This window comes from Mugil cephalus, chromosome 12 (assembly GCF_022458985.1).
Source record: "Mugil cephalus isolate CIBA_MC_2020 chromosome 12, CIBA_Mcephalus_1.1, whole genome shotgun sequence".
NCBI classification, from domain to species: Eukaryota; Metazoa; Chordata; class Actinopteri; order Mugiliformes; family Mugilidae; genus Mugil; species Mugil cephalus.
The window spans coordinates 19,459,881-19,484,649 of NC_061781.1; the positions used below are offsets into that span (position 1 = coordinate 19,459,881).

Sequence of the window (24,769 nt, forward strand, 5' to 3'; positions counted from 1 at the left end):
ACATTGTAGTATCTGTATAGTCAGTAGTTTATTTTTTAGCCTTTTCCTACTTGTGGCATACAAAGTTGGGCTGAAATATGATAAAATAATAATAATTGCTATCAGTATATGGCTGAGGTAAAAACCTTCTGGTTTCGCTCTTGACAAAAAAGCTTGCGTATATTTCCCAAACTGTTTGACTATTTCTTTAAAAATCTGAAGTGACATTTAAAAACTAAATAAATGCAGCATCACTTACCTTTGCCTAAACAGTGATCCTAATATCCAACTAACAATGGTATGTTACATGCTATTATGGAAAAAGATCAGATTCAGAATATGCAAACCGAAAACTGAAAATGTTCACGTGGGGTATGTGTGTTAATTGCATCTTATCATTGACTTTGATACAGTCCTTAATATTACAAAGATTTCTTTTATGCATTTCTAATACAGTTATCAAGCAATTCTCCTCCCAAATTTACTAGGGGTCTTTACTTTAAGAAATTGACCATACTCAAGAAAATCAGGAACAATTTGGCTGTTTTGGAAATGCTTTTTATTCACTTTAAAAATTCACCTCCTCTTTAACATCTCATCACCCATAAAAAGCATCAGGGCTCTATGTGCAATATCACTGCAGCGTTCATGTTTATCAAAGGACGTTAAAAGTTGAATGTAAACCATAAAGGAAAAGAAACTAGGCAAAGATAAAAGTGTGCACAATGACATTAACTAATGTCATACGTTACTTAAGAATCAAAGCAGATAATTTATTTTATTGTGTTATAATTCTGGTCCAAAGTGCTGCGAGGTCCAGCCAATAAATATAACTAAGATGAATCACACTACAGGCACAGGAAGTAACAAACGAAATCAGGTTCACTTTCATATCTGACAGCACAGTTTGACATAAAACAAAAAGATAATATTCGCAAAATTAGTCGTATGAAATCATTAAAAGCATGTACAAAAGCATGGGCTATTTTTCTAAACTTCCAGCTGGAGAGAAATTTGAACTGTACTCAATGAAAGCATTAATTAAACATCCACAATGATAACCCCCCCTCCCCACCCCAACAAAACAAAAAAAACAAAAAAACAAAATCCATTTCACATTTAACAACAGATTATCAGAGTATTGCCTGGTAGTTTGTCAGTGTTTCAGCAGGCAGTAAGATCCAGCCGGCTGGACCCGTACTGTTCTCTGTCAATGAGGAATAGTGCTTTTTAGTCACGTTAACAGTCTCTCTTCATTTGTCCACAGCCCAAGTCTGGGACCTCCTGACAGCAATATTTTAAATCAGTTGGCTCCCATGCAGCTTTTCTTTGTGCACGTCCCAAACTTCTTTTGTTTGGCTTCAGTAGCAGCCATCTTTCCAGCTACCGTCCCTCAGGGCACTCAGAGCAGCCAGGCTCTTTGGAGGCGTCAGCAAACTGCAGACAGAAAGAAACGATTAAGCGTGTAAATCAATAAAACTAAATCAAAAATACACAAACTGGTTAGCTTCTCTTTCATACAGCACCAGTGAAGCTGTTTGAACTCACTGAGTCATCGCGTCTGCTTTTACCTGCGTGTGGGTTGGGTGATTTTACTTGGACGCGGGACTCCGCTCAATCCCACAAAGGAGGCCGGGCGAGGAAGGGAACTGCGGGGGGCGACTGACTGGTTGGTGCTGGCTTTTAGGGCCTGTGGTAGCAAGCTGCTGCTGGGTTTGAGGGGCTGAGGCAGCGCAGCACTGCTGGGAATGGAGTGTAGGCTGGTGGAGGTGGACAGAGGGGTGGAGGTGGGACCCTGCTGCACTGTGGGGCTGACGTAGGCGGTGGCTTTTATTGGGTGTCGTGGAGTCGTAGGAAAGTTCCCGACGCTCTGGACTCGCTGACTGAGCTGCCCCGGTGAGGGAACTAAAACACAGCAGTGTAACATCAGTGACTATTCTGCAGTTTCTCCATTAAAAAAAAATAAAAAATTATACAGAAATAAAGATTGATTTATTCATGCACGTGACGTGTCTTACTGGAGGACTGGAGACGTGCGAGCCCATTGGACGAGTCAAAGCTGTGGCTGGTCCGGAGGGAGGGCATCATTGGTAAGGAGGAGGGGCCGTGGGAGAGTGGGTTGACGGGGGAAGCCAAGCATGGAACACTGGGAACACTAGGCATGCTGGGAGCTCGGATCAGGTTGGGCATGCTTCTCCGTAGCTTGTCTGTGCAACAATACCAACAAACCAGGTCAAGTCTTGCAGGTGGTGGCTTCACACCGAGCTTTGGCCACATTTCAAGCTTTATAGGAAAAGTTGGAGATTTTAAAGGCTGATGCTTCTGGCCAAGAACTGATCATGCACATTGCACATTTAAAGAACCACAACCTTCCCTTTGCAGCAATATGTATCGTATTGACAAATGAATTTTGTGTGTCCTAGTTTTCAGATGTTTCACCATTGGTTAGGGACAGATTAGCTGTATTAGCTTTTGATGCTAAGTTGAGCATCTAGCTTCATATTTGCTGTACACATGTGTCCAAGGTTCCACTATTTCTTTAGGAACCCTGACTTTATCACATTTAAAACATATTTAAACTGTAAAAGTCCTAATAGGATATAAAAAAATCAAGTCAAGTGAAATCTGTCTTATTTTGGAGGATGCTTACTGATCCCAGAGGTGCAAGAGGGCAAGGAATTCATTACGCACTCACCTGTGCTATTCCTGTATGCCATATGTGTTTCTGCGATCAGGCTGGAGGGTCCAGAGTACTGGGAGAGTCCACTGAGAGAAAACTGAGGGGTGGCTGAGCTGCGTCTGCAGTCTCTGATACTGGAGAAGGTGTGAGAGTGCGGCAGGCCACCCCGCTGCATAGAACCTGTGCGGAAAAGACGAGGCTGGGGAGGCGGGAGCTGGTCGTACCCCTCGTCCTCCTCATCCTCCTCCTCCAGATCCATCTCACTGCGTCGGATGGAGTGCAAGGAGAAGCTGGAGCTGCGACGGCTGGCTGTAGCTGAGGTAGAGGCGTAGTCCTGCCGGAGACCTACAGGGTGATAGATCAATGCTTTTAACGGAAAGGCACGATACATGATACATTTCCTTCTGGAGGTGCCTCTCATCCATTACTTAGGTACAGAACTGCTGGACCAGACTGATACAGGGAAGTGTGTGTGAAATGTCCTGCATAATTTAACACATCAAATATGATGGTGCTTGCTCGAGTTAAACTGTTTGGAGGTCAAACATTTATCTGAGTTTAAGCCGTCCATCAGCAGTGTATTCCCTTTCAGTCTCTGCAGAATGCCACACATCAGCATTCAGCATTTTATAACATGACTGGATGGCAAACAAACACATCTAATATATTCAAACCTTTTGGAAAACGACTTAAAGAGTCAAGTAGCACCTCATCCACCACCGTCTGAGCAAACAATGAGGTTAAAGGACAGAAGGGAAGAGCTCCAGATCACGACAATGTAAAAGATTCTGCAGGAATTTAGCAAAATCACTGTATCTCCTCTACTTAATTAATTTCTGCTAAATTCAATATAAGATGTCTTATTTCTATTTTAAGACAAAATAAACATAAATAAAAGGTTGAGATTACATTGGATACATGTTCAATCAAGTTCTGGCAGTTACTTTTTTTACCACAATGAAAATGCTTCATGACAAATGATAAAAAAAAATAAAAAAAAGCAGCTGTGCTTCTCCGTATTATTTGAAATATGAAAGTTTTAAACTGAGAACATGTAAAAGGAAAGCATGAGATACTGAAAATAATTATTAGTTGTGTAGTTGATTAGTTCTCTAACAAAGCCTCACAAAGTGCATCGCCTTCTCTCATTCCTGTAGTCAGTGCCCTATGGGATATGGTATGTTGCTCATGGTTGCTTTCATGTGTTATTAGCAGGAATAAAACCACCAACCCTACGATTACTTCCTCAAAAAATATATTTAAGACTCGCACAGTGTAATTACCACAGCAAACTCAAAAATATAAGCTATTCTGACCCATATTTCTAGCACTGTTAGGAACTCTTTCTATGTTTTCTATGATAGGTGACTCACTCTCCTCCTGAAGTCGTGCCATGACCTCCACATCGGTCATGTCTTGCAGTTTGTAGCTCATAGAGATGGAGTCATCCTCCAGCTCTGCCACACCCGCCTCGCTGTCCAGGGAAGACTGTGGGGTGATTGCTGCACGACGTTGACCCGCACCTGAAACCGCACGGCAGTGTGACACATTAATCTCTATTTCACTTTCCAGAGTCAAGACACATTGCACACAATGTACTGTTCTGCATGAGAGAAGACATTTCCATAACAGCTGTAACGTTTGTGTATATATAATCACGGCAGATGGATGGTGATTCACACCTGGTGAAACTGCAGAAATTAATGACAGAGAAGAGAAGACATGTTGTCTGTGTGGTCTTACTGTGGAGAGTGGGATTTGACAAGAAGGTGGGCGCTCTGTCGCTGAGGGTGCAGCTGGCCCTGAGAGGGAGAGACGGCTGGAGGAAAGACTGGCCGGATGATGGCAATGGGGCTTCAAAGGAGTAAAATGAAAGAGAAGATTCAAACATGGTCCGACATACTAATCAGCGTTAATACAAAATATGGACGAACAAGCAGAAGGAGCTTTGCTCTGGCGGTGGAGTTTAAGATGGTACTCGTCTCCATCTGTCTGAGGGTAAGACCTTATAATCTCTTCCTTGCAAACCTGCTGTAATCTGTAAACTGCAAGCAGCAAGTTGTCAAAGAAGCTGGGTTATGTTTATGGGTTAACAGATGCTTTTGGCCATATTTTTGCACTATTCTGGATGTGAAATACAGCAACGACTGTGAGGTTAGAGGAAAGTCTTAGTTTTATCTGGGGATCTTAAGATTTTGAGGCCAAAATACTTAAACATTAGGCCCAAATGGGAGCTAATTAGTCTCCATTTGCACACATCCATTTGTGAAATATGCTATTTTCTTATGTCATTAGGTTTTGGGGTGAGGTTGAAGATCAATAAAGGTCATATATAAGAAGTGACTGTATGATACAAATAAAAAGCATCCCATGAATGGTGACGCAAATTAATGGCAATCCAACAGGATATCAAGGTATTACCTCACAAACAATAATGTTTCTGGACACCAAGATGCCTTTTTTCTTGTGGTTATTTGTGGATATCATGCATATGTCTGTGTTACCTGGGGACTCGGTTAGTGCAGCAGGTTTAGTGTAAGGCAGGACGGGGCAGCTGAGGGTGGAGAGCCCCTCAATGCAGCTGTACGGACGGACGGAGGAGACTCCTCGCCACCGCTTGGCTGGAGACAAGATCGACATGTTAGTCAGTTTGACCATGTAACACAAACACGCAAATGCAGTCCATCGACCGACATGTTTGAACACGCTCCAAATGTTAATCTGCTTCCTACAGATCAGTATTGATGTTATAAATGATTGGGCCATGGCTCGGGCAGAAGGGGGCTGATATGGCAAGACGAGGTTTAGCTTACCACCGCGGCTTATTGGGCTAAACCAGATTTTTTTTTTTTTTTTCTAGAGAGATCTTAGGATAAGCGGGGATTGTGCATGTAGGTTGCACCCCATTCCCAAAATTGGAATTAGATTTTCTATGGTCTACTTTGGTGTTTGGAGGTTGCATGTACTGTTTACCACTTCCATTTGAATTTCTCTGTGAAATTCATTGCATTTCATAATATATACTCATTGAAATATTATTATTGGATTTAATAATGTAAATCACTGGTATGGAAGGCTGGATAAACCATTGATTGTGGACTTTTACTGCCATCTGTACTTCTTATTGAATGGTACCCATTTAAAAGTAATAAAGCCCTGACAAATGTGTGTATGTTTTAGCTAATTAAATAAATTAGCTAAAACATACACACTCATTAGAAGGTTAAACTATTATTTGTCACTAATGAATGTTGGCTAGCACTGAGTAAATAAGACTCCGTTGCATAATGTGTGTCCAATGCGTAAACACTGATTGGTAGTCAGAGAGGCGCACACCTGTCAGAGTGGAGCGTTTGGCATTCCCAACACAATTAGGCTCAACCACTTTGGGATAAAACTAGCATTCACGGCAAGTTACACGAATAACGGCTGCTGGATCTCAGACACAAGGGCGTATTCATGACCCAGAGGAGGAGAGCCAGCCTTCAGTGAATACAGCTTTAGAGAAAGGAGGGGACCTTGAACCATGCACGCATGCAAACACAAAACAAATGTGCATTAATGGCTCAGGAAAATATCCGATTGCAGGTAAATTCTTTGGGACTTTCGGAGCGCTTGCCTGCACAGGGTAACCCAATTTGTGCAAAAGCTTTGATGCTGTATTGAAAAGGCTGCCGGAGCAGTGAGTGGTGGGAAAATTGGCCTAAAAAGCTCAGTTAATGTAAGCATGGTTTCTATGGTAACCATATTCCCATGCATGTAGCAGCAGAGTAGAAGCTGTAAAGCACCAGATCTAAAGCTGGGTCCTGCAGCTCATGTAATGTAGTAGCACGGAAGAATTGCAATGTTAATTTCTTGTAGCATCAGCAGTGAATATAAATATATGATATTTTCTGAGACCTCAATAAACTCTTGTCCTAGTTTTTGGGTATATGCTGAGAATATTGTGGCATGCAAACATCTTTTCTGTTTCTGTCATAAGTGCGCCCAAGTTGGTACTGACATCAGTAATGCAGTGACTCTCATCTTGACCGCTATGACTAGAAGCTACTGCATATCTTATGGACTGGTAATTACAGCAGAGCACGGCCAGCAGAGACCACATTTGGTTCAGCGTGGACTGTTAAAGTGACTTAGCTGGCACAGTAGCGACAGATTTGTTGGCTGAGGATGAGTCAAATCCAACTCGGCTACCACAGAAATAATCGCTCTGCGGGGAAAGTTGTGTGACGTACCCACGCATTTAACAAGAACAACTTAAATAGAGTCAAGTATCTGAAGCGGACGCACTGAAAAGCTCCCACGGTTCAGAAATCGCAGCAGAAATCCTGTTTGCACGTGGATACGTGTCGTGTGAAGTGTGTCGCAGCTTAAGATCACATGTCAGAAGCCGGAGCGATAGATGTCCAGATGCGGCTGCAAATGAATGCTGTTAATCCGAGTGGTAAACACACGATACCTTGGTCCAGTCTGTGAAAGAGGTTCATTTTAGCCAGCTCCACCTCCGGCCCTGGGTGGTCCAGTACCTGCCTGCACCACTGGAGAGGGCTGAGGATGCTTTCGCCTTTCAGCATAGCTCTGGGACTCACGTACAGCCTTAAACACACAACCAAGAGAACAGTTAGGTCCCGAGAGCTTATAAGTAGAACAATCTCGGCACACATAAGCAGCAGTTTAAGGTTTAATGTTTCACAAGTGCAATATCTGTATCACAGCTGAGTTAGCCAGAGAAGTGAGGCCAATTAGCAACTTTGCAATTTTTCCAAAAATCCAAATGCAAGTATAAACTAAAAAAAAAATGCCTGAAACTGTGTGAAATTCAGCGAGTTTCTTCTTCTGATTCACAGGAAGAGAGTTTGTGATATTCTTTCTTCTCACGGTGGGTGGTGGATACTTAGAGAGCTGGAGCAAATTAACAAATTAGATAATCAACACAAGCTTTAACAGTTAATAGGAAGATTTCTTATTGAAAAATCCCCAAATAATCTGTTAGCAGGTTCTGAAAATGTGGGTTACTTCGTTTAATTCTAATATATTAAATAGGAAAACTTACTGCTGGCTGTTATTAACACAGCATTTATAGATATCACCTTAGAAAATGTTGAATGGCACACATTGTGTACACCAAATGATGAAAAAAAAGTATATTCGTGAATCTACTAAATAGTTTGTTGCACCACTAGACAGAAATGCAGTTTATCACCCCTTGTAAATGGACTTTGCTGCACTCATGTTCCACTAATATCAGGAGAGTCGATTAATAAAGAGGGAGGAGAAAGATTTCTTGTTTCTAATCATGTTTATAATGACTTATATAGACATATGTGTGTGTGTGTGTGACTATGATACACTGGAGTGACAGATTCCAAACAAGTAAATGACACACTACTGCTTGATTGCAATAGATTTCTGTGCCACCTCCGCCTTCAAGTAAAATAATAGTAACTGGCCTTATATTGACATCTAGGCCACGGTGTCAGGACTGACTTGAGGGTCAATTGGTGCTGCTCAATGGCCTAGGAATATACCAGCGGCACGGCGGAGGAAGGCTGTATCTAATTTCAGCTGCGTTTGACTGTGTGCTACATTTTCCACATCATCACGCCAGATACATAAAGCTGGAGACGGTTCAGTAGACAGCATGTCAGTGTGTGAGCTACCTAAGTCAGCAGCTAGCACGCTTCAAAGTAGTTCAGCCTGGGGCTCTAACTCTACACACAAAAGCCGAGCTGTTTGAACATAGACTGAAGGGGGTCATTGTTTCTAATTTCATCTCAGTGCTGCCTCACTCCGAACAGATACCTATGCTGCATGCACAGTGCATGCTGGGATGCTTGTGTCAAATCTGCTTTTGTTCTTTTTTTTTTTACCTCCTATAGGGAACATTCTGTGTGCAAGAGTCTGCAAGTGTACTCCACCAGGCGAGGAGTCAATAATACAATCAATAAGCAGATCCATGGCAGGGTAGCATTACACACCTACTATATAGATATTATGGCTCAATGTCTGTCCTCTAGTTCTGTTGTGGCCTGATAAGCTTCTAGGAGGGACAGAAAAACACAAGAGACACTGATTTATCATGTTAAAATCCTATTCCTGGACAGATTCATATGTAGTAAAGTTGGTGACATAAAACAAGAGTAGTTACCAGCTATCAGGCTCTCTAACGGGGAGCACGGTGTTGAGGTCCAAAATATCAACCTCATCCAAAACAGTTGTGCGTCCTCCGGCGGCGCCGCTGTCCTCCACGGCGGCATCAGGAGACGCCGAGCTCGGCTGAAAATAGGCGAACGGCTCCTCCGCTGGTCCCCGGGGTGAGGGGAGACACTCTGTCGGGCTGGAAATGTCATATTTGCTGAAGAAATTATCCCCCGGACGCGTCGTACCTCCGTGCAGACAGGACAACGAGGTCTGGAGATGGGGGCCGATGGAGCAATTGTTTACAGCGTTCGCTCGTGTCCGCAATTGTTCGTTTTGCTTCTCCAATTTTCGGACCAATTCCTGCAGCTTTAACACCTCCAGCTCCGCGTTCGTGATTTTATTGTTGCCATTCACGTCTGCCATCATCTGGGGGTTCAACACCTCTGCTTCCATTTGGTAAAAAGCACATTGAGAGCGGCTGAAAACACGGCCTGCCTGCAGAGGGTCCTATTCAATTTCAGAGAGGGTGTCCAGATTCCCCCGTTTAAAGCTACCGCACACACACACACACGCTCACACAAATGTGCACACACTGATGCTGCTGCTTCTGCTGCTGGGATGACTGCACAGCCTCCGTCTGATTGGTCAGCAGCTTGGAGTTCAACTCCCATCACACCACTGCTGAGGAAGTATTCATTATACACGCTTTCTTCACACATGATAAAACAAACAACCAAACAATTACAGAAGACACTAAGACGTATTTCTAAATAAATGGTGCAATTTTGATAACTTAAAAAAATCGAGCAAACCCCGAGGAAATTTACAACGTTATATGCAATTTGGATTAGAAATAAATGGATAAAAATGGATAATAAACTGGAGTATGGTTTATTCTTCCAATAACAAAACCAACTGGAGTAAGGGAGTTTATAATACAATATGTTGATATGGGCTGAAGTCATGCTAATTTACCATTATTATAATTGGGAATTTACTCAAATATAAATTTCTGCACACATTTTAACAGCTTAGGTGTTACTAGTTAAATATTCCATAGCTAACCGAGCTAATGCTAGTGGACATAGCACTATCTAATTGTCTAGCTAAACAAATTTTGCCATATTACTCAACACCTGTAGGCTATGACTTAGCAATGCTGTAATATTTTAGGGCCAAATTCCAACAAATAGAACAGGCTGCAGCACACGTTTCTATACACAGAGATTAGTCGTTGCTAACTAAATGTTTGTAAACCATTAATTAGCTGTTACGTAGCTAACAGCTAATTGAAGACTAAACTAAAAGTAGATACAGTTTAGCTAAACAAATTTTTGTTTTTAAGTTCCGTATTATTTTACACATCCACTTAACCGTGTTGATATTTTTAGTGGAATTTATTCAAATAAAATAGGTGTTTGCTTATTTAGCATGTGTTGCATTGAGTTGCAAGATTAGAATTAACCCAACACAGTGTATGGGTAAAAATAGTTATGGTGAAACATTGACAAAATACTCGCTAAAATGTTGCATTACTCTTTTGAATATCTTTCCATACAAATTATATTTAGTTTTTCTGAATTGCAGTTAAAACTCTAGCTCCATTACATCTTTATAAACTGATATTTAGCTTCTTATAATGGTTTTATATAATGAAAAATGGTATTTACTCAAACAGATTGCACCACAAAACTTATGACATTTTAGATGTTTAGATGTATCGATTATGCTAGTCTATTATTTGCTAACTGTTACATAGCTAGCTGAGGTAATTAACCAATACCTAAGGTATTGCTAAGCTACCTACTAGCAAATGTAGTATGTAATATGATGAAAGATGTGGATAAAGCTTGCAGCACACAACCTGTTTCATGCAGTAGAGATTTGTTGTGACTTAATATTTATATATCACTGAAAAATACTTATCTAGCACGTTGTATGCCAAAGTTTAGCTAGCTGTTGCAAACTAATAAAAAACCAAATGAAATTTTGATATTCTGACATTATTACGAATACATTTTTGTGAAATCCGTTCTTCAAACATAATAAAGAAATCATTGAAAAATGTGACATTTCTGTTTATTTTTTTTTATTTTTTATTTTATTTTTTTTAGATAAAGTAACATATATTGCATTTATTGCACAAAGAAAAAGCCCCCGGCCCTCAACATTGTACTTCTCTTATCATTTTACATACACAAGAGTCATCTATGAGCTGCAAACTTAAGAGAAAAAAAGAACAGGTATGTTGTTTAGCGTTTGAAACAGAGACAGGAGTACTGATACGACACAGCTAAAACAAATTGTAATTTATTATGAGCACTGAATATTGGATGCTATTAAAATAAAGTAACTGTCATTTATCAAAACACCCAAATAATGATCTTTCAGTTTGTCATAATCCAAGTTCATTGGAACCCGTGTCACCCAAAACACACAGATAACGATAATCCATTTGATCTTTATGATGGCTCAGCGCCGCCATTTATCTGTAGGGGGGGGAAAGGATGATACTAGTGTTATTCAAATATTCATGCAGCAAAATAAACCAATGCACATTAATGTTTATATTCATGTTCAGGACCATTAAGAACTATACAGTATACAAATATTTTTTTCTTTTACCTCTGGTGATCTCAAAGCAGTTCTCACAGTGCACCATGCTTTTGTAGATCCACATGCTGTCGCCAGCTCTCAGATTGCCCAGATTACAGTTACACACGTGACACTGCCAAAGCACAAACATCCACATTAGGAAAAAAGATAAACACGCTGGCCACTCAGCTGCACAGACGACAATCAACAGCATCTGGTTACCAACGGCTAAATGAAATTTAATGTTGCTTCTAATTCTCTGTGTTCCAGAGGAAACATGCGACACATACAGAACATTTTCGACCACTCTCTGTTGTTGTCTAATCGAAATAAGAGGCACATCTTAAAACTAATATGCTCACTTTAAAGCAGTTGGCGTGGCAGTTGATCTTCATGTCGTCCAGGACCATCTTGGCATCTCCAGTGAACGGCTTATGGCAGTAGGTGCACAGGTCTTTCTCAAGCACTGCCCTGTATCATAAAATAACTTATTATTAAGTGTCTTAAAGTACATTATTATAGAAATTGTATAAAATAAGTTTATTTTTGAAACGTAATTTTATAATTGTCTTAGTTGAGTCTTCCTAGTCTATGTGGATTTAAAAAAAATAAAAAATGGAGTGGACTTTATGGCTTGGTCAATTATATCTCAACTTTTTGAGCAGATTTTTATATGAGAGGAATGAGAGGAATCAATGACTGGTTATGAAAGCATTGCAAAGAGCTTTGCAATCCTTTGTGCTTGACTTTTCTTCAAGGACCAATAGCAAGTTTGCAACTTTTAGTAAAATATCCTGACTATTGTGGGAGCTGGCTCAAAATTTGGTGCAGACACTCATAGGTCCAAGATGAGAAATCCTAAAGACTTTGTTGGTTGTCAGGTTTTACCTCCAGTGCTTCCAATAGTTTACTGATGTTCTGACAGGATTAACTGTCAGAATAGCATCAAATCTGCTGTAGACTGAATCTTGTCATGTTTGCATGTATATGTTTTATTTAATACCTTTTGGTGGTGTAAGAAGACGGACTGTACACGGTGGGACTGGTGATACTGGTGTACTCGTAACTGTAATGAGACAAAAAAAAACCTTTAGAATAGTTCTTATTTACTGCATGATAAGGCCTTAATTTGCTTTGCTTCATACCTGGAGTCCGGTTTTGAGTAGGAGTAACTCTTACGGTCACTGCTGTAGGTGTCACTGTGTGTGCAAAAGCAAATTAGATTAGGGACGTTGGAAAGACTGTAGACGCTTTATTCCAGTTGCATATTCAGAAACATTGGTGCAGTGAGAAAGACGCTTGAAATGGTTACCTTGGCTTGGTGCTGATGCTGTAGGAGGTGGTGCGGGTGGTGGGACTGTCAGTGTCAGTGTACGACCTGTAGCTGTGGATCAATAAACTAATGAATTAGATACTGTATGGTAACTGAACAAACAGACACATATACTGAATGCATTCTCATCTTGTCTTATTGATTGAACTGTGGTATCATTTTGGAGATTGTGGTTTGTTTTACTATTTAATTGTATTGTGTTGTACCGACACATGTTTTTATTATTTTGACGACCTCATTTTTAGTCAGTGGACTGGGGTAAATTTAATACAGTTTAACAGCACCACCAACTACATTGTCCTACAGTTTAAATATCACCTTTCTTACACTGTTACAGTACAGACTGAACATTTTAACATAAACTAATGTTTAGTGCAAGATTTCTACATTCGAATTAGTCTGTTTTCAGTAGGAATTGGCAAACGTGTGTATATGGTACATGCAAAAGGCCCTGTCTTTGCGATGCAACGCTGACTAAGAAATTCATTTCACCTGACAGGAGAAGACAGGTCCGATGTAATGGATTTAGGCAGGAGGGTGCCGTACAGATCATCCTCAGTCCTGGAAAGACAACCACAACAACATTGGGCTGCAATTCTTAGGTTTTCTGAGTATATTTGGAAGAGAAATTGTTGAAGAGGTTTGTCTTACGTAGAGTGGTTTCTGGTATTGGTTGTAGTTGTAATGTTGTCTCTGAAAGAGCAAAAGAAGAAGAAGAAATAGGCTACTTTAATCTGACTGTCTGGTTATATCAGCGACACATTCTGTGGCAGCAACTCACCCATTGTTGGTGCTTTTCACTGTCACAGTCTCAGTGCTGGTCACAGTTGTTTTGCTGTAATAAAGAGAATATGACACATCATGAATATTTAAAGTGATGCAGTACACCTCTTTATTTCAAGTCCCTTCCATGTATACTGATAAATGGAAGAGTTATAGCTGTTAACAAACACGTCTCTCAGTAACTATAACATTTGAAGCATTTATTAAAGGTTGCAGAGGTTAAAACTCTATTTTACTTAAGGTTAAACTTTTTTTTTTTTTCAGTTTTTAACTAATGTGTGCACTGTCTATGCCATCATTTTGGATGCTATTGGGAATGATTTTGAAATAATTTCAACAAAGGATAAATTAGGAGATAATAATCAATGCACCATGCAAAAAGAGACCCAGGATAATGATACTTATCTTCAGCTGTGTTCACGTTTATGACATCACCAGTGAAATATTTAAACACATGGAAAAAATTAAACTGCCCCGAGTAAGATATAGCAGAAAAAAAAGAAATCCCAGAAGCAAGGGTGATTTTTATTGCTTATGACTTCATTTCTTTCATTCCGGTATCGAAGTGGAATTGATGATGTTTACCTGGGCTTGGTGTAGGAGGTGGTGCTGGAGGTGGAGGTGTAATCAGAGTGCGAGCTGCAGCATCAAAGGAAGGCGTTAGATATGCACAGCCACTGAACTTTGCCTTTCGTTATCTAGAAACATTATTCACTGAGACATTTCACCTGTCAGGAGAGGACACGCCGGATGTGATGGATGTAGGCAGGAGGCTGCTGTACAGGTCGTCCTCAGCCCTGTGGAGACAACAATATAACACAGACTATGAGCGCGACCCTTATTATTTGAGAGTATATTTTATTTTTATTTTTTTTTAAATGACTGCTGAAAGTTTATCTCACGTAGAGGAGGTCCTTGTTGTGGTTGTAGTTGTAATGCCATTTCTGAAAAGGCAAAAGAAGATTTGATGTGACAGTGCATTTTTCTTTGCCTTTTTAAATTAAGTTCTGCTATTCGTTCAAATGCAACATTGTCTTCTGTTTTTTTTTTTAGTGGAAAAATCCATTCAAAAGATGCAGTGCAGGCGTCTTATTCTTATTCTTTATTTGAATGCTTTGTCCATTGTTATTCTGGCTCTGCGACTGCGCAGCACAGAAACACCCTGAACAAAGCAGCAGGCGTCGCAAAGACCACGCTGTACGCTCACACATCACATCCACAGACCATCTGGGACTTAAGATGAGATCAAAACGCATTATATAAGAATCTGCACTGGTGGCATTACTGTATAAAATGTATATCCCTGTTGTGCGGTTTGCGCAGCTGCCATTTGCATATATTATGTACAGTCTATATTTACTACATATAGATAGACATTCTTTTTTCTCTACTTTTTTTTTCTTTAGCATTTTGCTGTAACAGTTTTTAGAGATGAGGCTGGTGACCAAAGACCAAAACCAGGATCTGTATGTTAGTACTTGATGACTCCAGTAAAATTAAAAAAAATAAATTAAATATAGTTTAATTCAGCTGTGTAAAGGGAAGTAGTGTATTTGTTTGGGACTATTTTCAGAAGTGGATAAAAACACATCTTGGGTATTTACAGCAGCAGGATCTGGAAGTATTAATAGCATTACAGCCACAACTCACTCTGTGTCAGGGCTGCTTTTTACAGTCACCGTCTCAGTGCCGAAGACAGTAGTAGTAACAGTTTTACTGCAAAAAAAGAAAATAAATAATTACTTATTTCCAGGTGTCAAGATCAGCATTATTCATGTTCACTGCTTCGTGAATGTAAATCTTACTTGTCTGTAGTTGGCACATCGTCCTTGACGGGCGGCGGGAGGAGTTTGTCGTAAAGTTTGTCCTCAGCGCTGCAGGGAAAATGCATTTAAAATGTGTGTTAAATCGGAGGCGGCCCACAGCTGTGAATTCCACTTTAATTTTCACAGTCGTGTCAGTTTCTTACTCTTTGGGGCTGTCAGCATTTGTTGTTGTTGTTGTTGTCACCTTAGTTGTTTTGGTAGGAGTGTAGGTCGAGTACTGCGACCTGCGGGAAAAGATGTGAAAACTCAGAGACCCAAAGAGGTAAAATGATCCAATATGTCACACAAACTAAAAAAATAAAATAATAAAAATAAAACACTGTAAGCCTGAATGGAGATGAAATAGTTAAAACCAGCTCCACCTGTAGACTTGTTGCCATAGCAACGTGCTACTCGTGACTCAACAGGTTTATATATATATATTCTAAAACATTCAGTGGCATCTCAATGTGTTACCTTTAAGTGTTTACTGAGGTGAATAGACAAAAGCATTATTAAAAAGACACTATAAAAAGAATGCCTGCTATATTATTTTATTATTGGATCATTATTATTGAAACGTTGCGCATGAGCAGACGGTAAATGATGTTCTTGAAGTGGAGTGTGTATAATTACCATCACAATGAAACTAACTGCATGTACTGTCAGCTGAGTTCAAATTAAAACAGTAAAACAATAAATCTACTCTACATCATTCAAGAAACAACAGCAATAAACTGTTTTTTTTTTCTTTACCCTTTGCTTGAAGACTTGACCCGCTCAGTGAACGTCTCAGTCTTGGTTGGTGTTTTAGTCACAGGAGATCTGTTTAAAAAAAACAAAACAAAACAGCGAATAAAAACCATTGCCATCCAATGGATACACACTTGATGTGCAGTAATGTGATGTATATTAATTGATCTTTACTTGACACTCTGGGTGGTGGTGGTGGTTGTCTCGGTGGTTTTGCCATCCTGTGTGACTGTAGTGGTTTTGGTGGTGCTGAGTGAGAAAATAATTAATTTAATGAATGCTCCTTTGTAATATATATATATATATTTGCTGGTTTGCTGCGAGTATTTGTTGCGTACCTTGTCTTTGGCTCCACTTTGACAGTAGTTTTGGTTGTGGTGGTCCTGTAGTGACATTAGAAAATTATTAATTAAAAAATTACAGTATATTTAAAATTACTCACTTGATTGTACACAATCTGTGTAACAGAGTGAAGCGTGACATACGTGGTGGGAGAATCTGATTTCACGCTGGAATATGAGCTGCAAGAAAGAGCCAGAATATTTAGAAGATTTGCCACAAACTAAATAAAACAACACATATTACATATTAAATAGAAAATGCACCTTTTGGTGTAGGAGGATGAAGTTTTGCTTGTAGGGACGGGGCTGCAATTAGAAAAGAGGTTTAATATTTTGGGTTTTAAAGCACTTTAACTTGCAAAACTGCCATAATTCAAACTGTTTTTTTGCAGAAGAAAAAACTAAAAGACTATATATACGGTACCAACCTTGTTTTCAGATCATCCTGACTTCCACTGAACCTGCAGGGAGACAGAAATCACGTATATTTACGCTTCTTGTTACAATTTACTTGCACATATATAAACATATAAACATATAAAGATGACAGCATGTTCACTGGTGCGGTACCTCTTGCTGAGAGCCTGCACAGTTGACGACGTGCTTACACGTTTGGTGGTTTTTACATCTTCAGGCTCCGGACTATGAGAAAAAGTCACATTACATTTACATAAGCTGCTAGTTTTCCATCAATCTGTTTTGAATTTGAGGATTGATTATTTATTTATTTATTTATTTATTTTACCTTGTGAGAGTTTCTTTGGATCTGTATCGGCTCAGAACACTTCTACCAAAGTTTGGGTCTCGGCTGCAATAGAAGAAAAAAAACTAAATAAAAATTTATACATGATGAGTCACATCGTGTGACTCAACACGGTGGTTTGGAAAAGGAATGTAGATGGGCGTTTTTTTTTTTTAGGTAAACTGAAACACCCAACAGTTCTGCCAATCCCATGTGCAGCAGAGTATCTGTATTGTGTTCATGGTACTTACTCGACAGGTTCATCCTCCTCTTCGTCTTTCTTGATCCAGCTGTTGTCTTTCAGAAGAGACGTCTTCCTCTTGCTCTCTTCGATAGCCAGACTGGGGCTGTTGCTCTTGGCTGAAAACGCAGGAAAAATACATGTTTATCGTCAACTAAGTCACACATTTTAACACGTATATTCTTCTGTTTATATTGAGCCAATTAAACATTGGAAAATAGCATAGCTCTGAATGGTTATGATTAAATGCTTGTTTTACCTTTGTTGCCTAATGCACATCAGTACATTTACACTTTACAAAATTAATTAACAAATTAACAAATATAATAATTCAACATTTCTTTTTTTCTAATTCTTATTTTTGCTCTTATTCTAATCTTTATTACTTATTTTACAAAACCGTGTCAGACACGGCGTAAAGTTTAAGTTGTTGAAAAATCTCAAAGTTATATACAATATTATAGTAACAATAGAGATATACAGTATAATGCGATATAGATCACGAGTCAAGATTTTATTGATCCCCACAGGGAAATAATTTTGTCACAAAATAAAAAAAACATATATGAACAAGACATAGAAATAAGAATAAAAATAAAAAGGTGGAAGTAAAATTTACAATATATATATAATATTGATAGATATAACTACTACATAGAATTATTATTATTATTATTATTATTATTATTATTATTATTATTATTATTATTATTATTATAACCTCCAATACTTACGGGTTTGTGTCGGGTACCTGCTCATTTTCTATCTTCACCTGTAGAGTCTGAAAAAACAAGAGAGCGTCACAACATGACCCTACAACACATTAGCCACTGGGTGGCGTTGTAGGCTGTTAAACCTGAGATCAGTGTTGACCTAAGCTCCGCAGAAGAAGCTTGTGAGGTCGTGCTTTTTTTTTTTTTTTTTGTATCTGCTGTGTATTTCCATCATTCTGCGTCTCATGGCCGTTTCACCACCAGGTAGATGTTGTGTCATGTCGGGTTTGTCACTGTGCCTGCAGCGCGACAAGGTTCTGCTCAACCCCAGACTCAGCGATTAAGCCCGAAACTGGTTTGTCTTGATCCTGCACCCTCATGAGGACACACCCACCCTTCGCAGCACACCTTCTCTAAACACACCTTTGTCAGCAAAACAGAGGGGCGTACCACTAACATGCCATGAGCTATTGATTAGAAGGATTGTGTCCTTTCAACTACATAACTACATTCTCCAGTACATACACTTCCGCGTCAGAAAGTTTACACCAGATATCTAGACCTGCAAGAGACACTTTTACTCTAAATGCAATATTAGTCTTATAATCAGTCAGACAATCTGCCAAGTGCTGTTAGACCTTTATCATGTGTTTAGGACTGGGTGTGTGTGTGTGTGTGTGTAACGAACCTTAAGCCTTGAGCGAAACACCTAGAACTAGGTTAATACTACGTGTCTTAGTATTAAGGCAAATTAGGAGCAATAATGTGCTGTCCAGCAACACATTGTTTTCTGTCGCACTTGTCAAATAAATGTTTTGGTAATATCATATAATTGACGAGATCCGATCAGAGGTTTAGCAGCTTGGACAGGAAACGAGCTCTAAGCATAATGTGGTGTTTCTTAAATAAAACACACACGCATCTAAATGTTTGCAGCACTCTACAGCGACATTCACTACAATTCAAATTGAAGATTCAAGCAATCTCAGACAAGTGAACTATGTGTGTCATGTTGTGTATTTGTAAAGTGTATTTGTTCAGACTTGTTAAATTCTATTTATATTCCACCTTTAACAATGAAAATTGTTTAAGTATCGCAATCCAGAGTGTGTCCGCAGTGAATGTTAAACTGCCAGAGGCAAGTAAAACCCTCTGTTAACAAGAAGATGCCTTGATGTTAGTGTATCTGTAAGGCAAGCTTTAAAATAGTAATTTAGCGCATTATGAAAGTAACATACTGTAGCAATATCATCGTGAAATCCCCAGATATGACACGATTCTGTAAATATGTTTCAGGGTTCGGTTCAAACAATGTTGTCTCAAAAAACTCATTACTCATCTGATATGTTTGTACACGTATATTTTCTAAAATGTATAATTACATAGAAATATTAATAAGAGGGATTTGGTACATACCTTGAAAGAAACCTCTGGAAACTGTCACTGTAGTCCAGGTCTGGAGACTTGTCCGTCAGACTGCGACGCACAATCACACCCTTATCATTCCTTCTGCTTTTAACCTTAAGGGAGGAGATCCAAGGCCACCCAAGGGTGTGGCTTCACAGAACAATCAAAGAATACCTTTCTTCACTCCCTTTCACTCTGCGTGTTTCCATCTCCGTCATCACCATTTAAAGCACCATTAGTTGCTCTGCATTCTGCTTGTAGGCAGACAGAATGGAATTGGGTGGAGAGCCTGCGGTTCAACTTGAGCGTCGAGGAAGCAGGCCTTCCGAGTGGGTGTGGGATTGCCCGTCGACTACACACTGTCATTAACGAAATAAAATTTAACGGAGACGCCAAAGAAATATTAAAACGAGTGTCACATACTGTGTGTGAACATGGCACACGGTCCTGCTACATGACTGTTCATTCTTACCCTGGTAACTCTTTAACACAGTACGACTCCCTTTATGCCGGACTTTGCACCTGTTCGTTGAAGGTAGGTTCGTTTCACCTTTTAGGAAATTAATCGTCACTATTGAGAGCTGATGAATGTCACAACACGCAAAACAGACGGAAACTTTAGTAGGTTTCACCACAGGCCTAAACTTTTTGACTGAAACCTCTTGTAAATAACATTTTAATATTATGTATTGTTATAATGGTTTTGGCTTATATGAAGATTAACTGGTTCTAGGTCTAACTCATCAGGAGTCCACGTAAAAGTGAAAATCAGACTTGGAACTATAAATTCCATGTCGTCTGTGGCTTCGAGCTTTATTATTGGGAGTGTCATGTTCTGAGTGATCACAGGTATGAACGGTGCATAGCATGACAGGGTGTGACAACATGATTGTGAACCCCTCCTAGTTACTATGCTGGCATGAAAGGAATGTAGTGACCCAGGGTGCTTAGGGTGAGCATCAATCGGCTAAAGCAAACTACACAGAAAGGCATTTTTTTTGTATGAGATTGACTGTATTTTGAAGAGTGAACCATGCATTCAGCTAGGTAAGTGACCAACAACAGGTGGCAAAGGAGCTATGACTATAAACTATTGTAAAAACGGTTACACAGCTTAATGAGTTTAGATTAGATAGATACTCTATTTATCCAGTGGGAAATTCGATGACCAGTGAGTTTAATCGCATATAAACGGATATGAAAGATATTTGAGTCATAAAATAATATGAATACACAATGCTGTGTAAAAAATAGTGGCGGCAATGATTACAGGCATTGTGTGCTACGTTGTACGGCCTTATGGCCTTTGGCACAAACGACCTCCTCAACCTGGCCGTGAAGCAGTCTTTATGATGGAGATGAGTCAGAGGAGCAGAAATAAGCATAACCTGTTCTACTGCGATGATTGAATAAAACAGCAGTGAGAGAAAAACTCAGCACATAGAGCAGTGACAAACAGATAGTAGGCAGCGAGGCAAACCCAACCAAAAAATGTCAGGCCATATGAGAAAAAACGTTAATGTATACCCTTCAATATACCCTAAGACCTTTGAATAAATAAATTATACAACAGTGACTGTTGCCCTGTTGTGAACAGACTATTTACCCAGAACAGGTTTGCGTCAACATCGGTTCTTTCATAGTTTCATTCAACCATCAGTGGGGCAGGGCGCTCCTACTACTGTACTGCATGTGTGGATAACCTATTAAAGTCATTTTATTTGCCATTAGGCACATAGACACAGATTTATAAAACTACACCTGGTGCCCATGGTTGAAACTAAATATTGTCTTCTAGAAAAGAGATTTACGTTTATATATATATATATATATCATTCCTAGTGGAAAATTCAGGGCGACTCAGTTCTGGCCATAGATTGTTGGTTGAATGATCTTGAACTAAAACATACAAACATAGAGTGTTTCAGGTCAGGAGAAGCAATGGCTCTGACAGACTATAATACACAGAGATCAGCACATAATAATAATTTATTATGTGCACTGTTGCATTCATGGAACATGAAAAAGGGTCCTCGGGGTCACAGCTGCCCACAATATTTCCTGATTTATTCAGTATTTGTTAAAAATCTGATGGATCTGAATTTGACGGAGAGTGAGGACACACTGTTGATAGGTGGTATTTTATGGAAAATACAATTTGAAGTACATTTCATGTATTGTTTGATGCATTGATGACCCATTTCCTTTCATTTGATATGTACAATTATTTATTAGTAGTAGTTTTAAACATTTTTTTTGGTAGTTTGACACTGTGACCTCCCGCTGAGGATAGGCTTAAATTGTGCATTTCCTGGGTACAGCCCCAGAGTTTTAACAAGTTCTGCTGAAAAAATAAATTTAAATAAAATATGAGAGCAGTATCATGCACAGACAAAACTAATTTACATGTAACTTTTTAACTAGTTACAGGACAGGTTTTGTCCCTTATCTGAAGAGTCAGCGAAACAACATATTTACACATTTAAGAGCAGCCCCTGGTTGCTTTGAATGTGAGTGTGGTTAATCTCTGATGATGTTTGTTGCCTGACCTGTGGCTTTATCTTGGCCTAGATACCCCGCCCCTCCTCCCTCGATTCACTGGACAGAGCTTAGAACAACGAGGGGGTTAAACCAGCGGGCTCAGGAGGATTCAATGTCAAATCAATGTCTTTTTTTTGTAACCTTCGACTTGAGCACCGCCACTGCAATACAGCTGCTTTGAACTTGTTGTTGTTTTTTTTAGAGCCAGTTTTGTCATCACCGGTACCTGCTGGCACTCTGACACTGCGCACGATAATCTGTGAAAGCTTCCTGGGTTGCTATGAGAAGAGACTGTGGACCTACCCCTCTCTTGTCATTGGGCCACTGTAATACCTTGCAGCCAATAAAGCACCACTAGGGCCTGTGTACATCTCTGCATCTTTCTCTCTCTTTTTCAATAAATGAAAAATGCACGTCCACGGTACATATATTTATACCACTTTTTTTTTTCTTTTTTTAAAGGATGACATATCTTTAGATTTCTTTTTGATTGCAGGAAGAGGCAATCCTGATGTGTACACCTCCACACCAGTCAAACATAACAGCGCAGCCTAAGTGTTACAATATGCACATTTGTGTGAAATATGTACTGCACGCACTTCTTTTTACTGTCCACCTTTTCACTGCAGAGTATTTTGGCCCTTGCTGCCATTTTGATGACTGATGTTACCCAACACAGACCCCACACCCCCCCCTGCAGCATCCATACTCATCCTGCACCCTCATCTTGCCCCTGTCAGACAGTGAAAATGCAAACACTACCACCATCATTATCTGCACTTTGCATTCCTGAGGCCCTTCAGTATTCACATGCAATACATTTATTTATTTATTTTTTACATTCACTAAGGTGTACATATGTAAGTGAAAACAAAAAACACAACAGCAGCACTTTGATGATTAGCAAACAAATAAAAGGATGAAGCATCCCTTGTGCAACTAAGGAGTAGTTAAAGAAGGTCTAAGTGCAAAGGGCAGGTTTCACAATTACTCTTAACTTAGTCACTGAAAAATACCTCCAACGCACAGCACTAAATTGATTGATTGATAATGTTGCACATAAATAAAATCTGCTTAATATTATGCATCCAGGAGGTTGTATTTTGTGTGCAACTAAGCTTTAACAGGAATCACTGTGTGCCAATTTTAGATCAAGCAGGGAGGGGCCCTTGCTGGATGGACTTCTGCAAATTAAATGTCCAGATTCCAACTGTGCACATCGTGCAAAACAACCTCTGCGTGTTTATCTCATCTCTATCCCGTCCCCCTTTTGCTGATATAAATGTAAATATGTGGTTATAAAAAGTGAACGACGGAGCGGATTGATTGTACACAGCGAGGCATTTGATCAGATAAATCGATGACAGCATCGCTCAGTCGTATGAAAATATCCCGGCATGCTAGCGACGCAAGACTGAGCCAGGGAGGGGAGGGATGATGGAGCTAAGATGGCAGCCCAACTGAGGGTGCTGCCTCTCCGGGGTCAAGAAACAATCAAGGAACGAATAAATCAGAAATGCGACGCGGCGATTTTTGGAAATGAATGGTGTCTGCTCGGCTGCTCTACAGCAGATTGTGTTATGGCTTGAGAAGATAAATCCTCTGGAGACGTGCACCGTGTTGACGCCGTGGCCGTGGATCGGAAGAACCAGACGTTTTAGCTGCACCACCGAATAGGCTACAATTTGCGCTTCTCGTAATAACCGGGGGACCGTGGATGCTAATTGTGGGTACCGCGTTTCTGCTGCTCGGAGCGGACAAATGATGTGACATTTAGGTGGATTTTTAATGACAAATGGATTGCGCCTGATGGCTAGATATCATCTAGCTGCGATATCTTTTGTGTGATATATGCATTGTTCTGCAAAACGATGATGTGTGCTGCTGCGGCAGCGGCCGCCGGTGGAGGGATCTTGCCCTCTTTATCGCCGTCGATGGGGCTTGGTGTCCGGGTCGTTTCTGGAGCAGGAGCCGACCTCTCCACCCTCGGTTCGGGTATGGGTTCTTGCCCGACAACCGGAGCCCAGTCGGATTGTCGGACTCGGTACCAGCTTTTACTCTCAGGACGAGCTCTGGCGGAGAGATACAGACGGATTTATACTACCGCCATCAATGATAAAGAGCAAGGGATAAATCAAGGAAGGTGAGTGGCTAAATGTGAGAAATATAAGATATAAGAGGCTGGTCTAGGCTAACGACCCTAAGCTAACATTAACCCTTACTCAGCGGTACGTCACTGAACACAACACACGCCCAAATGTTTTAATATAAATATAGTTTATAAACTAGTCTGGCTAGTTTGTCATACAAGCCAGTGTTTTTACCTACACGCATTTCACCAGAAACTCCTCAATTTAAGTTCGCCCTCTGCGGAGTCAGCTTTCTAGGTAGCAATTTTGGCTCTGACTTCCTTAGCATTTAGTAGCCATGTAAACTATATTCACGCTTGTCCAGCCTTTTGATTTTTAGCCCGGGTGCTCTGGGCAATGCGTTTTTAGCTAAACACTGTCACAAATTCACCAATAATAAAATCACTTCCCACTTGTCACAACGAATAATATCTATTTTATGTAATTTTCTATTCAAAACACGGCAGCTAGGTGGCTAGCTACCTGTCATGACAGTTATTTGTCAACTGTTTCGACTTATAGCTGCTGAACGTAAGCAAACACATTGATTGTGTAGTACATTTATTTTTTTTACTAAACATTTTAA

The 24,769-nt window shown here is 39.9% G+C and overlaps 3 protein-coding genes and 1 long non-coding RNA gene across 24 annotated transcripts in view; 2 read left to right on the top strand and 2 right to left on the bottom strand.

Moving 5' to 3' along the window:
• Window positions 1-521: 521 nt before the first annotated feature.
• Window positions 522-9,390, bottom strand: slain1a (SLAIN motif family, member 1a). 3 transcript variants are annotated; one of them, XM_047600092.1, is made up of 9 exons: window positions 8,808-9,389; window positions 7,119-7,255; window positions 5,164-5,280; window positions 4,403-4,513; window positions 4,033-4,182; window positions 2,675-3,004; window positions 1,998-2,186; window positions 1,551-1,884; window positions 522-1,416 (listed from the first exon to the last, which is right to left on the bottom strand). In XM_047600092.1, exons 1-9 carry the CDS (start codon window positions 9,251-9,253, stop codon window positions 1,341-1,343), a joined length of 1,890 nt encoding a protein of 629 aa, XP_047456048.1. In that variant the 5' UTR covers window positions 9,254-9,389; the 3' UTR covers window positions 522-1,340. The 3 variants fall into 3 exon arrangements, with proteins under 3 accessions (XP_047456048.1, XP_047456049.1, XP_047456050.1); XM_047600093.1 differs by lacking the exon at window positions 5,164-5,280 and having other exon boundaries at window positions 8,808-9,390; XM_047600094.1 differs by lacking the exon at window positions 1,998-2,186 and having other exon boundaries at window positions 8,808-9,390.
• Window positions 9,391-10,872: 1,482 nt separating this feature from the next.
• On the bottom strand, window positions 10,873-19,668 carry scel (sciellin). Its single transcript, XM_047602100.1, has 26 exons — window positions 19,523-19,668; window positions 18,128-18,174; window positions 17,404-17,512; window positions 17,156-17,218; window positions 16,981-17,052; window positions 16,839-16,871; window positions 16,675-16,716; window positions 16,555-16,590; window positions 16,408-16,452; window positions 16,244-16,318; window positions 16,073-16,141; window positions 15,481-15,561; window positions 15,317-15,385; window positions 15,162-15,227; window positions 14,414-14,455; window positions 14,240-14,308; window positions 14,097-14,150; window positions 13,510-13,563; window positions 13,380-13,421; window positions 13,221-13,289; window positions 12,708-12,779; window positions 12,541-12,594; window positions 12,399-12,461; window positions 11,758-11,866; window positions 11,426-11,528; window positions 10,873-11,289 (listed from the first exon to the last, which is right to left on the bottom strand). The coding sequence occupies exons 2-26, from the start codon at window positions 18,150-18,152 to the stop codon at window positions 11,273-11,275; spliced, it is 1,533 nt and encodes a 510-aa protein (XP_047458056.1). The 5' UTR covers window positions 18,153-18,174; window positions 19,523-19,668; the 3' UTR covers window positions 10,873-11,272.
• A 228-nt stretch (window positions 19,669-19,896) lies between these two features.
• LOC125018290 lies at window positions 19,897-22,422 on the top strand. Its single transcript, XR_007113926.1, has 2 exons — window positions 19,897-20,048; window positions 22,257-22,422. It is a non-coding gene; the product is annotated as an uncharacterized LOC125018290 (long non-coding RNA).
• Window positions 22,423-23,470: 1,048 nt separating this feature from the next.
• mycbp2 (MYC binding protein 2) overlaps window positions 23,471-24,769 on the top strand; it is a 57,561-nt gene continuing 56,262 nt past the window's right edge. For all 19 annotated transcript variants that reach the window (XM_047600596.1, XM_047600597.1, XM_047600600.1 and 16 more), the window contains exon 1: window positions 23,471-24,197. In XM_047600596.1, coding sequence (XP_047456552.1) covers window positions 23,926-24,197 — 272 coding nt within the window. In that variant the 5' untranslated portion in view covers window positions 23,471-23,925. The remainder of the gene's footprint in view (window positions 24,198-24,769) is intronic.

Bases quoted from the DNA above. Each gene is read 5' to 3' on its own strand.
- slain1a (XM_047600092.1), bottom strand. From the start codon at position 9,253: ATGGAAGCAGAGGTGTTGAACCCCCAGATGATGGCAGACGTGAATGGC. The intron at 5,281-7,118 runs GTATCGTGTGTT...TCTTGTCTCCAG, and splicing joins CTTTCACAGACTGGACCAAG to CCAAGCGGTGGCGAGGAGTC. The intron at 4,183-4,402 runs GTAAGACCACAC...GTGCGGTTTCAG, and splicing joins GTCAAATCCCACTCTCCACA to GTGCGGGTCAACGTCGTGCA.
- scel (XM_047602100.1), bottom strand. From the start codon at position 18,152: ATGAGCAGGTACCCGACACAAACCC. The intron at 14,309-14,413 runs GTGAGATAAACT...TTGTCTCCACAG, and splicing joins ACAACAAGGACCTCCTCTAC to GGCTGAGGACGACCTGTACA. The intron at 14,151-14,239 runs GTGAAATGTCTC...TTGATGCTGCAG, and splicing joins GGCGTGTCCTCTCCTGACAG to CTCGCACTCTGATTACACCT.